The sequence below is a fragment of the Falco biarmicus genome, chromosome Z (assembly GCF_023638135.1).
Source record: "Falco biarmicus isolate bFalBia1 chromosome Z, bFalBia1.pri, whole genome shotgun sequence".
In the NCBI taxonomy this organism is placed as follows: Eukaryota; Metazoa; Chordata; class Aves; order Falconiformes; family Falconidae; genus Falco; species Falco biarmicus.
In genome coordinates, this window is record NC_079311.1 from 67,230,207 (window position 1) to 67,248,377 (window position 18,171).

General features: G+C 36.0%; 1 protein-coding gene across 1 annotated transcript in view; it reads right to left on the reverse strand.

Moving 5' to 3' along the window:
- Positions 1–707: 707 nt before the first annotated feature.
- NDUFS4 (NADH:ubiquinone oxidoreductase subunit S4) overlaps positions 708–18,171 on the reverse strand; it is a 48,265-nt gene continuing 30,801 nt past the window's right edge. The window contains exons 3-5 of the mRNA XM_056325179.1: positions 9,619–9,791; positions 5,266–5,339; positions 708–916 (exon numbers count right to left, since the gene is read on the reverse strand). Coding sequence (XP_056181154.1) covers positions 813–916; positions 5,266–5,339; positions 9,619–9,791 — 351 coding nt within the window. The 3' untranslated portion in view covers positions 708–812. The remainder of the gene's footprint in view (positions 917–5,265; positions 5,340–9,618; positions 9,792–18,171) is intronic.

Genomic DNA, 18,171 nt, shown 5'->3' on the forward strand with positions numbered 1-18,171 from the left:
TTACTAAAATTAACAATTTAATGTCACATAGACAAACTGAGTTTAGGCTACATATTTGGTGTGAAGGCTAAGATACTATCACCATCTCTCTGTTAGGCAACAGGAAACTTCAACGCAGATAAAGATGTAACTAGCAATTAAAAAATAGCATTATAATCATATACGCTATTTGACACTATTCTGACAATCTGTGAAAACTGTCTTAGTTTCACTTTTGAAGAATGTCACAGACAAACAATTGCAATCCCAATCTTTTGGTTTAAACCTCCCCCATATCAAACATAAAAATCAGTGCTTTCTATTCTAGTCATAAATCTTTCTGGAATAATGACAATATTAATTAGGACAGAAAGGAAGTTATATAATACACATTTTACTCATATGCTAAGTTTTAGATATCATACTTTGGTCTTCAATTGACAACTTCTTTTGTATAGAGCAAGAAAAAATCCTAGCTTCTATTGAGAGAACTTATATATGCAAGGCTGGTTAAGTTTAAACAAGACAGTCAATATAAAATTACCATTGAAAAGCAATCATAATCTTTAAAGTTGCAGCTGATTTCAAACATTCCTTTAGATAGTTTCCTAGTACAGCAATTTTTTAGAAGTATGAACACTTCAAATCTCTTCTATTTATAGGGAGGTTTGTAACAGGTTCAATTGGAGACATCAAAAACATTTTAAATAGACATCACAAGATGCATCTGTAGTTTAAAGGTCAAATTTATTAGGAGATTAAGAGATGTATTATACATGGACTATAAATACAGCACAGCTGACTTTATTTGCAGTCAGGCAGCCAATGCCAACCTATTTTGTAGACACCCTCGTTCTCTTGTTCCAAGAAAAGTTTGCACCATAAGACTTGAATTTAGGTTTTGGAACCTTCTTCTCTTCAACATCATAGCTCCAGCCTGGAGGTTACAGGGGGAATGGTGGGAGGAGACAAGAAACAAAAGAGAATTCTAAATATTCTCAGCATATAACATTGAGCCAATGCAACTTAAAACCTTTTAACTTTAATATCTTTTTCTCCACGTAGGCATCCACTAGTTTATTCCTATGTAGTGGGCAGCAGAAGTATCATAGATGTGACATAAGCCCGTTCTCCCAGTTGCTAAGACCTCTCCATACTACGTAGCCCCATTTTCTTTACTACTGCAAAAAACTTGACAGTCATCAATGAAAAGCTCAACAGGGAACGCTGACTGTCCTGCAAGTTCATGGCTACAAAACTCCAGAGAATCACAGAAACACTAAGGCTCTGTGTGTGCTGGGACAGGAAATTAAAATAAGATAAGGAAACATGGAAAAAAAGTAGCATACAGAAGATCAATCCCAAAGGTTGGCAGAGAATGGAGACCTTGGAAAGCTAGAGAAAAAAGAAGGGTGAGAGGCCGAAAGAAAGTAAGACCAAAGAAAAATCTTCAGCATTAGAAGGAGTTTAATACTTAACATTTTTGTAAGTAAAAAATCAGGGGTAAAAGAAAAGAGAATGAAGTGATAGAAGACAAGTAAATTATGTGATAGTTAAGCGAGAGAAATGCTAAAAAATGTCAAAAAGAGGAGGTGGAGACATTAGTGTTTATGTAAATCAAAATGCAAATTGGTTGCAGCTTCCAGGTGCCTGGAAAGGTGCCAGGGCAGCACTCAGTATTCCAGAGTTTGGTGTCTTTAGCTGCAACACTTCACTCAAAGTTGAGATACTTGAGTTGAAGCTAGATGTGGTTAAGTATGCAGTTTTAACTGTTACTAATAAGATGATACTTTTCTTCCTTAGTTTTAAAATAAAAACTTGTAGAGTTCTTAAAAGTTTTAACATATATATGAATTTTTACATTTATGTCCACAGAAAACACTCAAGATACACCTACATGTCAAAACATGATTTGTAACATACACAAGTTGTCTTGTCACCATGCCTCAATTTTGTGTATTCAAAAATGTCACACAAACATTTTCTTCATGTTTATTAGGCTGGATCAACATTCATTTCCAAGTTAACTATTCTTTGCAAGAAATACTGGAATAGAGGTTTTAAAAACATGCTCTTTCCATCTGAGCGAGCACTGGCTTTTGCCTTCTGTTCCAATTAAAAATATAAGCTTGAGTAAACAGCCAGAACTAGATCCAGAGACAGACATTGGTATTGCAACATTTAGCATTGTAACACCTAACTTTGAGACACTGGCTTCTGGAATGGATCTGTAGCCCCAAGTTATTGCTTCATCTTTTTATAGACTAGATCGAAAGGAGCTGAGTGCCTCCAAAAGAGATTCACAACAGCCAGCACAATGACTTGGGCTGCTATAGCTATCCAAAATCCACAATGTTAGTTACGTCTAACTTTGGATTGCAAAAGGCTACAGTATGTGATAAGGTTTTACACTCTGGAACAGTCTCTTTGAGTTAGGCACCTTCAGTTGTTCATGACAGAGAGCAGAGGTCACTTTTATAAAAATACCACAACAGTGGGGGAGGTTGTTCTTGCCCAGAACCCTGGCATACAAGCCAAGTAGATGAAAAGCAGATTTAATTGTCTCTGGAAGTACACCCTCACTATCTGACTAAAGGTTATTGTGGAGTAGAAAAACTCTACATACTTGTTACTAAAGCTGTATGTTTTTAAAGAACGACCTTGGTGACAGGACAAAAAAGGATTTAGGCCGACAGGCTATAGTTTTAATTTCATTCAGTTAAAAGGGGTTCCTCCTTGCCTTGTCTTCAGACTATCGTCAGCTAACATATTTTGGACAGAGATCTCTCCCATTACTGTATTCAGTGCTGTTACTCCTACATTAAAAAAACCATCAGATGGAGCAGGCATAAAAAGATTGTTTGCCTCACATTCCTGAAGTTCTTAGGTGAGAAAGAACTCTTAGGTTTCCCAATCATATCAAAATACCTGAAATACCTAGGATTTGCAGAAATTGAACTTGAGGTTCTTAAGAAATTTTGTAACGGAAAACTTGGGTGGTTCATACAGGAAGGACAGAGGTAAATATTTGTGTTCTTAGATTTAGACATGTTTCAATAGCACATCAGTTTAGAACCTAAGTTCTACTGTAAATGTGTGCCTGTTTCTCATTTTTTTCCAAAAGCAGAACTAAATACTGTGATTTTTATTTCCAGCTACATCTGATACTGCAGCTATTACTATAGAAAATACTATGCACATATCATATGCATAAAACTAAGCCACCTTATATAAAAATGGAATAATAATTTAGGCAAGCCAGTATCTGCAGAAAGGTTTGGTGCATCTCGACTATGGTACAAGTAAGGGTGCTAGGTAAGTGAATATTGAACTAATGATATTAATACTTAGTTTAGTTGGCAGAATTTCTCTGCAGTTTTCCTGTGCAATGGAGATTCATTACTAATTCAGTGAAGGCATAAATTTTCTGCACTGAACAAATAAAGTATTTTACCTGAATCTGCATTTCAAAAGGACAAAATATGTCATATCTTTGGACATGTTATAAGTAGCTCATTAACATAGTGATACATAGGCCAGGATTCTTTTTTTTTTTCTTATAGTCTGAATTTCCCAATAAGTGGAAATAGTGTGAACAATACTAAACACAAAGAAGCATAAGTAAAGCAACAGCAGATTCTCCAAAATTTATTTCTTCACAAAAGATTACAAAATACTATTGGAATTGCACAGTGACTGGTATATCCAATACAAACATGATGATCCTACTAATTTCTTAGTGAATACAATTTAATTTTCAGTAAAATTAAGACTATTAAGTTTAAAAAAATCCATTTAAAGAGGAACAGAGGAATTCAATACTAGCTTTTATCATTAAAAAGTGCAAATAAATTGCACATTAAATGATTTAGATTCTTAATTGTAGAAGCTAATGGACTTACCCTGTTTGGGTGTACAGCTTAAGCCTTCTAACAACTTTGCACGATTTGGCCTGACCAAAAAACTTCACTACCTGTCTACCCCAGACTAAATATAGTTGAAAGCTGTAGACCACAGGTAAGAAGACTTCTGAACAAGTTTGCACTCCATGTGCATTATTCCTGCCTTTAACTCAGTGCAATTAATCTCCCTCACATCCATAAGCACTAAGCATCAAGCCTAGCTCTTTAAGGAAAACTGAACTGATTTAAAAAAAAAAAAAATTGCAGTGAAAAATTCATACCAACACATAGAATGACTGCTGAATATTCAAAAGGCTGAGATTATGCGTACGTAATTCTGTCAGAAAATGCAAGTCTGAATAACCAAGTAAGTTTACAGATACAGTCCTTCTGCTACACTATTAGTACTAAAATTATTTAAGTAATGATACTGGCTTTACTCTCTTTCTCAAATATGATCATCAAGTGTAAATGTTTAGACTTTAGTACTGTACTTTGTAAGTAACATGTAACTTCCTCGATCTACAACCTCCTCAAGGGGAGCAGTTGAGGGGGAGCTGCTGATCTCCTCTCGACTGGTGACCCGTGACAAGAGACAAGGAAATAGAATGAAGCTGTGTCAGGGGAAGTTCAGACTGGACATTAGAAAAGCTTCTTCACCAAGAGGGTGGTCAGTCACTGGAACAGGCTCCTCAGGGAAGTCGTCATGGCAACAGGCCTATCAAGAGTTCAAGAAGCATCTAGAACACACTCTTAGTCATATGGTTTAGTTTTAGGTAGCCCTGCGATGAGCAGGGAGTTGGACTTGATGATCCTTATGCTCCCTTCCAACATGAGATACTCTGATTCAATGATAAATCCATTCTGCAACATGGCCAAAACTAAAGTCCAACATAATTACTTGGTAGTCACTTAATTTTAGTTTTTCTGATTATCAAACACTTACAAGGGTTCTGACAGTCTTTCCTTAACTAGAATTCAGATGCTCATGTCAAGCCTTCATGCAAAAATTTAACTGCCATATAGCTGGGACCTGCAGCTTGGGATAGTTTTGAAGTATTAATATTGATTTTCCTCCGAGAGTTAAGCAAGGCTCAGTTCTTATTCAAAACACAGATACTTGCTTTATTTTTGCAATAGTAATGCTAACAGGCTGGAACACTTATCCAGGAAGTGAAAGGCCTAGATTCATGCCTTCAGTGCCCTTGGAAACATTCGGCCCCATTTTCCTCCTCCTCAAGCAGAGCACTAATGGTCTGCAGATTTTGCGGAACAGAGGGAAGATACTTTATCCTGTACTTTTTCTGTTGTTAATACTTCGAAATCAAGATTGCCTATAGAAAGTTGAATCACTCACACCCAACCTGTACAATACATAACGTACCATTTTTTTCAGCAAAGGCAATGGCATCTTCTTTAGTAGAGAAAGTAAGAACCATGTTGGATAAAGGATCAGCGCTGTAAGAAAATCACATGACAAATTTTAAGCACATTTGAAATAAAAAATAACTCTATCTGTATCTCAAATGCTAGTCAAATGCTGTATGTACGCCACCTCACAAGGCATTCAAAATCTCTTTAATTATTTCTGGGATTAACCTTTTTTTCTGTAGGGTATTGTTTCATCCTTTCAGTCTGTTAACCTCCCCTCCTAACTCCTTGCAGAAATTATTGTGTTAAGTTTTTTATTAGACAAATATATCTAACCACCTGCTGAGGTTATAATATCTGCTCTGCAACAATCTTTTTCTTTTTAAAGCTTTGTAGTGCCTCTCTTTTTGGAAGGTCAGGAGGCTTAAGGTAGTTTTGAACATTTCAAGGAGACCTGGAGTCTGTAGAGCAGCTAGGAGAAAAATAATGTTATACAGAAAAGAGCAGAATATCAAAAGTGAGCAGAACAGGAATCAATAAGAGACTGAAAAGTACATTACAGAAACTCAGGAGTTCAGCTTGGCTGAGGTCACATGACCTCCACAAATTATTCCAGTGCAGCACACTGACCGCAGGCCACCACTGAACAGAAAGTTCAAAACCACAAACTGCTAGCTAACTAACTACACAGTGGTTAGTTTTAAATGATCAGCTATTCCTCACCTGCATTTCTGAAAGAAATCAAACAGCAAAAACCTTTCTGAAACAAACTGAAAACTCAGTTTAAAAAATACACTGCATTTGTTGTTACAAAAGCTCAATTTACGAACAGTGACAAGTGATGAAAAAAATAGGCTCTAAAAATTAACCTACAAAACTTCTAGAAAATAAGATACTGGTTGTAGCAGCACAATGATTAGATAATGCTTCCCTGAAACAACACTGCACATGAGCCTGGGAGACAACTGGGAAGACAAAACCAAACTGCAACGGATTACTGAAGGAGCTGCCTCTCAACTGTTCTCTCTCTGAAGCTAGAAGGTAAATGAAGAGAAAAAGCAACCAAAGCTACACTGAACTCTCTACAATAAAGGACAAAGCCTGTGACTGGAGGAGGGGGAGGGAAAAAGGGGAAATCTAGCTTCCAGCAAAGACAACAATGTAATTTTATCTGATGTACACATGGGAAAATGGAGTTCACTATATATCCAATATATTCCCCAAGAAAAAAAAAACAAAACACAACAAACACAAACAACAAAAAAACAAAACCAAAAAAACCCCAACAACAACAAAAAAACAGCATACAGGCAGAAATTACACTTTCACAAGCCATTAAGATGGGTTCTCTTGAAGACATTTAAAGATTTCTCTTACAGAGCAGTAAGGAGAATTAGGAACTAAGAAATAGTCCATGACATGAACAGTGGAGAATCAAGTGACCCAAACTGCAATATCGTGACAACTTTTGCTTTTTGTCCTTCTCTTCCACAGCTGGGGTTGTAAAACTCTTCTCAACACTACTAAGTGGAAACAAAGAAGTTTAAGTCTTATGTGTAGTGAGGGACCACTGCCTGTTCAGTACTGCAAGTCTGGTGAAAACCTTACAGGACAGAGGTAGTTTGAATATGAGGATTGTGCAGAAATTATTTGTTCTGTTTTCATATGGGATCATCTTTCATTCAACCTAAATACAGATTTTTGATTTCTTCCCATAAATGAGCTATCCACGTGTTTAAGTTTGGATAATCTGTAAGCAAACTGGAGTTCTGGATGGCCAGCATCACATCCTGATAGCGTCAGCAACAGCAGTGCTGCAGGATGTGCAATGACTGCCCTAAACTGTCTTATCAGTCACAGAGATTCCAAGTTTCGTTCTCTTATGACATCTTGTACAATTGAAACCATGTATTTCCCATGTTCCTTCATTTACAGCTTTATACTAAAAGACGTACTCAAGAACTATCCATAGGCATTCCCGTAATGAAACTGCCTAATTAAAAAAAAAATAAATCCATGAGTCCATTTTATTTTGATCTAATGCTGGATTATTTCCACAGAAACCTATATCCAAGAAACAACAAATGCAACAAAAAAAGCAAATGAGACTGTAAAATGATACAAGTATAGCAAAGACCTACAGGTAAGCAAGTACATTGAGTTCAGAGGAAAAGGGATCTAATCTCCAGACTCTAAAGGGCTCTAAATCACTAATCCCATTACATTATTCAAGAGTGAATGGGAAAACTTCTAAGAATTGTTCTTTGCAGAAATTAAATCTGAAGAGAAGAAACTCTTCTTAGGTATTTCTCAGTGTTCAATGGTAATTTGAAATTACCAGAATGACCACTAATAGTTTTTGCAAAAATCCCTTAAAAATGAACAGATACAAACTAGTTTAAAAAGCTCTTAACCTAGCTGTGTCAATTCTCAACACAGCACTTGCTTTTGACCTACCTGGAGTTTGCTTACACAGGAAATATTTCTTTCCCTACTCCAAAATAAAACCACATGCAGAGATGGATTAGTTCAAAACAGTCATTCCTTTTTTAAATTCCCACAGTAAGATCACTCCAGGACAATTTAACATACAGGTAAGCCCTTAATACCAGGGCTCATTTTTCTAGGTCATTTATTTAGCACAAATGGTTATAACTGTTAGAAAGGTTAAAAGCATTTGTTTTGGCTGAGATGATGCAAAATCCCACACATAAAATAATTTGTCTGGGGAGGTTAAAGACAGCTGAAAAGCAAAAGGAGATCAGAAGAAAAGTTAAAATTCAAACTGAACCAAAGCAGATTTTAGTAGCACCTGCTAAAATGTTACATCTGTGCAGTGGTGTTTACACCACCATACTTCAGTGGCTAGACACTTAGGGGGCACACAAGTCGGGAGGGAAAGGTGTATTGCTGGTCAACAGTCTATTACTTCATTAATTTAGGCCCCATGAAACAACAACCTGGTCATTACTTGTTAAATGTAGCCATCTTCAGCAGGTGAGTCACCCAAGGCATACATGTATTAAATCACTGAACTCTTATCCTCTGAAACAACAATTTAAATACGCTTAAGATGAAATGGTGAAAAACCCCCAAGACATGCTTGAAATGAGGTCATTGTTATATAAACGCTTATAGTTTTAGAACAGCTATTTTAACAGACTGTTTAAATACAATTAGTAAGTTAATTCGTATTCAGTATTTTTTCACGTCTAATGACAGTTGAGCTTGGCTTCCCTAGTACTTTGCAATACTGATACAACTGAGATGTTCCAGGTTGTGAGTCTTTTCAGTTTTTTACAGGAAACCAACATAACAGGAAGACTTGATTTCAGCATTATTCTGAATATTTCTGGATACATTTATTTTATAAATATGTTTAAAAAGTAAAAAAAAAATATATTAAAAAAAAACGTTCTGTGACTGGACTTAGAATGTATCAAAAAATGTCCTCAAATTATTTAATAATTAAAGTTTTAAGTTTTTTTTCATGTAATTTTGTATTCTTTCATTGTAAGCACTAATATGATTGCAGACAGAAATTTTCAATACATGTTGTATCCTTTCTGAAGTTTAAACAATATTCTCTAGTGGCTATTTTTTGTTTATGTAGAATAATTAACTTTTCTGAATATGCCTCAAACAAAACAGCTTCAAATCAAAACCACAACACTGTCAGAAGAATTACTAGTGTAGCCCTCACAGTTTACAGGAATTCTAAGTACACTGTAAAATGTAGGTAGTACCTTTATATAAGGAAAAAAGAATTAAAAATTAGCTGCATCCAAATTGTACTTATGGCTCCAAATTATAGCATTTTTAGCTAAGATTAGTAGTTTTCTGAGTTCTGGCATATTTAAGAGTTTTTACTGCTAATATTAGCAACACTGAAACAAGCAGTGTAATATTTTAAATATGTTTGGTTTGGTTTTTTTTAAATTAGGTATGGCTCCATTTCAGATCTTCAGGATATTTATAAAATTATGTAAAAAAAAAATAATTCAGATTTTATGTTTAACCAAATTTAAAAGACCCAACTGTACAGCTGAGGAGGATTTACTGCTTCAGCTAACAAATAATCTTCTTTCCCTGATGCTGCCATACAGTAACATCACTGCAAATGTAATTGTTCACATTTCTTGTTGTTAACACTTTTTTCAAACTCTTCCAGATGATGCTGGGAGCTAAAATCTTTTAAACATAACAGATCATTAATCACATGACTAAATAACCCAAGCACTTGCCGTAAGAACTGTTAAAACACAAGTAGATTTACAGGTAGGAAGGATAGTTCAAACTTAACATTTATATGAACCGTAAGAGCCAAATATAGAAGAAAAATATTTCCCATTCAGTAACTACTCACGTAGATGCCCAGCCCATTAAAGGGTTCTCCCAGCGCTCTCTGTTATCAAATTCCATCTTCCATTTCTTTGTATTGTTAACTCCTGCCTGCATTGCATTACGCGCTGGAACAAAAATGTGAACTTTTCTGGTTTTGATGTGCTCATCTGGAACACCAGTTAAAGCAGTGATATCCTATGAAAAACACAAGGGAACTTGTTAAAAAAGGGTTCATGTAAAAGGCTTGTAAAATAACACTGCTTACGCTTTTTACATAATTTCATGCTTAATTTTTTACATAATTTCATGCTTAATTTCTAAAGTTCCAAATAAAGAAAAAAAATTTCAAACAAGTATGTTACGAGTCCAGTTGTAAAAAAAGTGAAGCTGATAGATGCTGGGGCTGCTATCACCCTACTTCCCCTGGCTGAATTAAAATTTTGCATGGATCAGCTACCTGAACATACTCATTTCCCTGCTACGGAACTGCTAGTGTCAGAGAAGGGACAGGACATTCCCTCCCATCCTCTGACCACAACTGCGAAGTCAGGACTGCTCCAACTGGCACCAGTTAAAGTAAATGTGGAGATGTGTCAACTCTTCTTTCACCCTTAAAGAAAATACTGGAGCACAGACTGAAATGACAAATCCTGGAATTTTACATTAACATTAGGAGCCTGAATTTCATAGGAGCAGGGCTATTTACCAAATTCCTAGCTAGCCTACTACGTGCCACAGCGTAAGCTCTTTCACTCAGACAGAAGTCTGTATGTTATTAAGAGGCACCGACATCCACACTGACCCCAGAAGCTATGCTTAGCATGAAGGAAGAAGAGGCAGGAGGTTCTCTTCTGCACAATATTCTGTTGACTGAGACTGCAGAGCAGGTACTAGAATCCAGTTCTCTTAATTCTCTAACCATTAGTTATTCTATAAAATTGACTCCCTTTTGTTTCAAGCTACGAGTATCAGCTTTTTACAGTCAATTCTTCTCTTGATATTCACGATTAAGAGAGGAACATTGATACTGGTAACATTCATCAGCATTTTTGTGAAGGGCAAAAGGATTCAAGGGATTCCAACCTTCAAAGACACAAAAGGGCTCGTAACATTGCACACAGTCAGTAGTAGGATGCCCTCCTCTATTAAGGCTTGGCTTGTGACTCAACAAATAAACTTAACAAAGATTAAAATTGAAGGATCACAAAACCAGCATAAAATATTAACTGACTAACAAAGAATAAGATAGGGAAAAACTTCACAAGAACTGCTGTGAAAAATTACCCTCAGCAGCATCTGGTATAATCAAAGTGAACTTTCTTGCTAAAAACTAAACAGTAATTACATAAAATTAACCTGTCATTTCACCCTAGTAGAGTAAAGGGTGAAATCAAACATCAAATCCATCTCTAAGAATGCTAAACTGCTCCTGTTCCTTACATACTTAAAAGGCCAGTGGGAGCTCCTCGGTCTCCTTTCTTGCCCTTCGCTTCCCTTCTCCCTCCAGGAACAAATAGTAAACTGGCAAAAGTCAAAAAAAGTGCAGCAAAACGTTGGACATACTGAACTCGTCTCACCAGGACTGCCATGACTTGAATTAAAAGCCAAACAAGTTTAAATAAAACACTGTCACTTTTAAATGTCTGCAGCTACTAACTTTCTGGGATTTTGTTTTGTGGCAAACTTGAAAGCTCTTGGTGCTGTCACCAGATCATCCTTTGAAATGAGGCAAGTGTCATTTTTTTGTTTTACTTCAGAAAATAGATTTTGGGAGATAGTCTCTCTAAACTACAAAACAGAGCAAGTTTAAAGCATGTGACTTGTATTTGCAATTAGAACAGCAGGAGAAACAAACAAGCATGCACGTTTAATTTTTCAATGTCTGACATTTCTACAAAGACTACCAAAAGAAAGCGTCAAAATATCTTAACAATTCCATTATAAATGCTTTCATTAGGACCGAGTAATGTTTATTTTTAATGAGTCTAGCAGTGATACGAAAGAGAAACGTGAATAGTCACTGCAATGTTGCAACATGTATGTAAAATATCTCCTGACAGACTGGCATTTCTGACTGCTGAAGCTTAAACCACAGTTTTGGAAGGAAATAGCTTAAAGTTTTCTTATTTGAATTGGCAAAGTGCTTTCTTTAACAAAAAAGGGGGTTTTACCTGCAGTAAAGTTTGGCAGGGGTTCAATGTTTCAGCTTGCCTGTTTATAGGAACAGGCTACTATATTAGCCTTTATTTCTGTATTAAACAAGCATGCATATCTAGAAAACATACGAATATTCACAAAAATTTTGTTTTTTCCCCCCTCTATCTGCTACAGGCAAAAATTCTAGGTTTGTTATCGAATACCTCCAAATGTGCAAGCTTCAAAGTAGCTCAGAATAATGGTATTCTTAACTACTATTATTCTCAGCAATTCATGCTTCAGATTTAGAGGGTTTTGAATTCTTCCAGAATTATCTGGAATTATTAAAATAAGATACTACATGAAATAACATTACCGACATATATAATTTCCTCTTTTGAAGCCTCCACACCAGAGAACCATAAAAATACTACCTATTAGTGTACACAGAACACAATCTAAAGAGAGCATTAAAAAGCAGCAAATGCTGTATTTATGAGGCAACCATAGAAAAGAAATGCCTAGACTTGTTCATCTGAATGAAAATAAAACCAAAACCCCAGACAAACCGTAAGTTCCTTCAAGCCATGGTTTTTTGGGCACTCAGTTGGCTCCAAATCAAAGTTATTTCACTAATAGTACAGGATTCATCCCATTAAAAAAATCTTTTCAAGTTGAAAACTAAAATATCTACATGGTGTTGCTAGCTCTTCACACTTTGATTCATTATAGCTAAAGTTTCCATGCCTTCTGGGAATCTAGCAATCGTTTATTGATATCTTCCCTGTTTTAAAGCTGGCAATTGAACAGACAGTTGTTAGGACAATGAGTTTCTGGTTTCTGAAACCCAAGTTGTCCTGACATAAAATCACTGGTTATGCTTGCTGTAGACATGTAAGGTACTGTAGCATAGCTGAGCTGTTGCCAAAGATATGGAATAAAAAGGCTTGGCATCTATCACATACTTGACACCTAAAGAGCACAGAAGCTCTAAAATTCCTATTCCCTGTAGGCGCACTCTTAGTCTAGACAAACTGATTTCTCACACTTTTAAAATGCATTACAACACTCTATTGTGATCATTTCATCCACACAGCTCCAGCAAGTGACAGAAGAACCTGTCCTTTAAGCGACATTTCAATGGGCTAAAGCTCCCACTCCAAGATGCCATTAAAACAATATAATACTTGAAAAGAACTATGCTGCACTGGGTTGAACTCTTTACTGTGTCTTCAGTGCTTTGTTCTGAGTTCAAGTTCTCATTGAAACTACCTGTGAACCAACTTTCCAAAACAAAGATTTTTTGACAGCTGGTTTCACATTACTATCTCTTTTTTTTTTTTTTTTCTTTTCCCTAAAGTGTTCCTTACTGAATTTTGCCACATTAGCATATTAAAATATTAGTGAGGTGTTCAGCACTCAAAATTCTAAATAATAAGGTGACAATATAAAAGACCTAAGATTTGAACTGTACAGGTTCGCTTTACTAGAAATTAACAATCCTGCTTCACATTTTAAGGCAGGCTATCATCTAAAAGGTGCATTCTGACATTATATTTTTCTTAATATACATAGTGTGTTGTTTCTTTTAATAGCAACCTCTGAATTTCTTTGTAATTCAAAAAAACCCAAAATACTCATTTTGAAACATTTTGGCTCTTCCTGGAATAAGCTCAGAGGGATGAAACACTTTTTTTAAACTGCAGAAATCACATCAAATTGCTTACAAATGAAGATAAGGGGTTTTCTTTATTATAACTTACACTGCTATCTATGAATGCTTGCCACGGTGGAAAGTAAAGCTGTTCTAGGAAGAGCAATAAGAAATTATAAACGTGCTATACAGCAGTGAGAAAAACTGGTTCACGGAGGCAGTGTCAATGAAAGCAATATTCAGCATGAAGATGACTTTTAAAGGAAACGAGAATTTCCTTCTTTTAAGTACTCTACCAATAGCACACATTCCAAAGGGGACAATAAACGGAATTCTATCATTCAAGGGAAAAAGACCAATGATTGAAAGAATCTCTGAAAACAAATGTTTTTGAACAAATGGGTCAGGTGTGCATAAAGGTGTCATGTTTCTCCTAGGACATTTCTTTCCACTGTAGACAAAACCTGTACATAACCACTACCAACTATCTACTGTTTAGCATCCCCCTCCCTCTTTTTTTTTTTAATAAAGGAAACAGGGAACAAGCAATGGGAAGTTGATGTCAAAACACAGAAAAACCTCCCAGCAAGCTTCCAGCAACCACCCAGGATTTAGAGTCTTGCTAGCTGCTCTCTTTTCAATACCAGAATTTCACACATTTCAATGACCATTATGACTTCAAAGAATCAAATTTTCATCATTGTCCGTCATCTGCCGGTTGATTTGTATAAAGGAGTTCTTCTGCATGCATTCCAGACAAAGGACTCCTTACTTTCGTGGCTATATATCAAGTTTAAAAGTTCTGTTTGTGACAGTTGTGTCTGTGGTAAATTAGGGTAACACTGAAGGAGTGCAGCTGCCCTGCAGGAACCTCCTTTCTGGCATCATTTCACTTAAATAAAAACTGAATAATTAGCTTCTGCCTTTATTAAACCGCAAAAATGCCACTGGCCTTAGTAATTACTTCCGGTTGCCCCACCTACTTAACCTCAATAGTTTACACTTGTTAGAAAGGAGGAGAAGTTTTCTGGAGCTTACAACAGCTTGCTCTCTTCCCCACCCCCAACATGTTTTACAAGACTAAGTGCATAAAGTTTCACTATAAATTAATGTTGCAATACACTTTCTTTAGTAGCTGTTATATCAAAGCACAGAACATCTTGCATAATACCCACAAAATAGCTGCCGTGAAAGGGACTTTTTATGTAGTGTGCTCAGCTGCTTAGGCTGCAAGTCAGGATGAGAACATTTATGTCTCTACACTTCAATACGGTGTTTTTGAAACAAATGCAAGAGAACAGAATCTACTATGCAAATTGTCAGTGGAAAAATGGAGCAAAACGAACTAAATGCGGTCAGACAACATTTCTCTAACAGCTACAGACATAACAAGGGGAAAAAAGCATATCTGCCCTTAGGAAACTCTGTATTACACAGAACAGAGTTTTCTTTCAGGTTTCACAATCATTTTGCATTATCACAGTAATTTGTGAACAACATGGTGTTACCCGTAACATGCTCTCCCACCTAACCATCCTGCAGAACGATTAATAAAGATGTGAGAAAAGCACTGAAAGAACCCTATTTTAAGGAGACAGGATTCAACGATAATAATGACTGCATGATAGCTTCTACTTAAGAGTATCTCCTTCCATAGGCAGTTTTGCAGAAATCACTGAAGAGAAACTGGAAATGAAGAAAACGATATGCTGAAAAGTGGGTCTAACAGAAGGAGATACTGTCACAATACTGGAATCCACATAAGTCTATTACAATACTTTTTAGATTACCGACTGTCATTATGTAAAGGTGTTCTCAGAGTCCTAAACAGTCCAACATCCGCCAGCGCTGCTAGCTTCAGCAAACTCTATTCATCAGTTTGTGTTTCACAGCTGAGGAGATACTACTTTAACAGCCATGATAGCTAAACATTTGCTGCTGTCGCAAAGCCTCCTTGAGAACTTCCCTGTCATCCCACTGCACAAAGGCTCACTCCACTTTCCCAACAATATTGTGCATGCCCAATACTATTCCATGCTGATTGCATGACTTACTACAAACACAATGGCATAACACATCCCACAAGCACATTAAACTAACATCACCTGGATTTGTTCAGAGAGAACGTGATAGAACAGTAAACAGGAATAACTGACTGGATTTCTAAAAATCCCAGGTGCTCTCCACAAATTGGAACATGACTTCACACTAGTAAGTAGAAAACTTCCTGCTTACTAACTCTTCTTTCTCATCTTAAAACAGTTTCATTATAGTCTGCATTACATTCCCAAATTTCATATCCATATTCGTCTTCTGCAAAAGAAAGACTGTATTTATAAAAGCAATTAATGGTAAAAGTTATGGCAAAAGTTGCTGATCTGTGCTTTTGTTATTTTAAACCACAATACTAAAAATAAAACAAAAAATCTCAGATTTCGCACCTCAGTGCTCTGCCAAGCCTCAAAACGGAGAGGTGTTTTTCTTGACAAACATGTGACAAATACCAATCATTCAGCTTGCATTCTTCATGGACAGGTAAACAACATTTTAGAAATTTAAAAATGAAACAGTCAAAACACTTAAGTCCCACTTTCAGCACAGATAGATATTTCATGCTTAGTATACTTTTTCTGCCAAGGAATAATCAAAGAGCAAGACAAAATGATTATTTGATTATTAATCATGTACGGTTTTTTTCCTGTAACAGTATGTCTTAGTTTTGTAAATGTTGTCTGGGTAAATACTATGAAATTAAAGAGAAGAGGAACCAAATATCTGGGTCTACACTTCAGAGCTTCTCCATATGACCGAAAGTAAGAAATATTAAGAATATTAAATGGAGAAAAGTAGGTGCAGTCAAGGGAGAGCAATAGATTTCATACAAACAGATTGACATTGCTAGTAGTAGTCATCAGAGACTTAAGTGTGGTCATGACATTCTTCAAATTAAGGAGATTATACACAGTGGGCTTATCTTGAACAAGGTGGGGGAAAAAAAGTCTTAATTACTTACAGCAGATATTGTAGAATACTTTTTCTTGTAACACAGCAAGATTTAGAGGGAATGTATTTTCTAGAACCCATTCAAAGTGTATGTAAGCAAACCTTTTGCTTACACACAAATGTCTGAGATTTTTTTACTACCCGTAAGGCAGTTTTCTACAGTGCACAACTTTCAAGCATTCTCCAAGAACTTCACAATCTTCAGATTAAAAAATGTGCAAAAAAAAAAAAATCAATTAAATTAAGAGTAAGACTACAGCAGAGTTTTTAGACCTTAAACTATCAAATAAAAGGAGAGGCAGTTTTAGTTTTTCTACATTTAGAAAGGAGATAACTGGTTGAATATAGCTGATATAATTGAAATAATCTGATTCCGCTTAGAATAATTTAGTTATGACAACACTCTGCTCCTTTACTACCATAAGCAACTGTTCTTAAATAAACTATTTCTCAGTTGGAAAACAAGCAGGCAGGAAGGAGCTTTAAAGGAAAGAAGACAAAGTACTAGCAGCTAGAGCCCACCAGACAGCATTGTACTGATTCCCCCGATTAGTTCATATTTGTATATGCTATTACATAAATAGTATATTGTAGCTCACCTCCAGTTCAGTGACCGTATGTTCTTTCAAACAAAATTTATTCAGATTGTACTTCTGATTATTTATGCTATACTCCTAACATAAGTCACAATAAGCAAACTGGCTTGCAAAGCTAAACATAGTATTTCAAGAACATCTAGGTGAATTATTCACTAAAGGTGACTCTTGAGCTTACAGTTATAAAATGTAGTTTTGCTGACGCAAAGCCTCAGCCTGCAGCTCAGCACGGGGTCTTCCATATCTTAAGCGAGAGCCAAAATTCAGGCTACTCTTGCACATTGGGAATAATTTTCTGTATTTTTTTTTGTGTGTTTCTAATGCCACTTCAGTAAAGTCCTTATTTTTAACATTCACTAAAAGTTACCTATCTTTACAAAATAAATGATAAGCATACAACTTAAGTGATTTTTGTAAAGTTACTGTTTTTCAGGAATTCTGTCAGAAACAAGAAAATTAACAGTACTCATCTGCTTTATGCCTATTTGAAAACCTTACAAAGCTTCCTTTAAAGTACTCACTAAGAAATTTTGCAAGTAAGGCCCAGGTGGAATTCCCAAATACCAGCACCATTTGTTTCACCGTCTTCAGTTTTTGTAAGGAAGGGGTCTAATCTGTGTTAAATGTGTGGCTGGGGTGCCTTTTCTCAGTTTTGTGGAAAGGTCCCTTACCAGTTCAAGCTGCGAAGACCCAAGGAAGCATGATGTTCACAGCCCAGCAGCGAGCTGGGACAGTACTCACACAGCAGCAGTGTAATTAGTGCAGTGAAGCAGGAACACCTTGGCCAATTCATACTGTAATCTGGAAAGCAAATATCCTAAGGTCTGAGCTGCTGAGTTCAAATTTGGACGTAAAGTGCAGTCTTAAGATTTGAGAACTCTAGTAGTTTCCTATCATGAAACCATCAGAGACATTATCACTACATAATATGAAACATCCATTGTGAATTCAGTTTTAACTAGTCAAAAATCTCCCTGGGCTGGTAGCTACAGCAAAGAATACTATTTTTTGTTTTGTTTTTAAATTTCATTATTGTGCATTCTGGTGTTCTTTGCATTTCACCTCCCACCTCTTAATTCCCTATGTAATTATAACTGTGGAACATAATTTAAGGGTTACAATTTAACAAACTGTTTAGGGTCTGGTTTATTTAAAAAAAGACAATTCATCAAAGATGGGGGTGGAT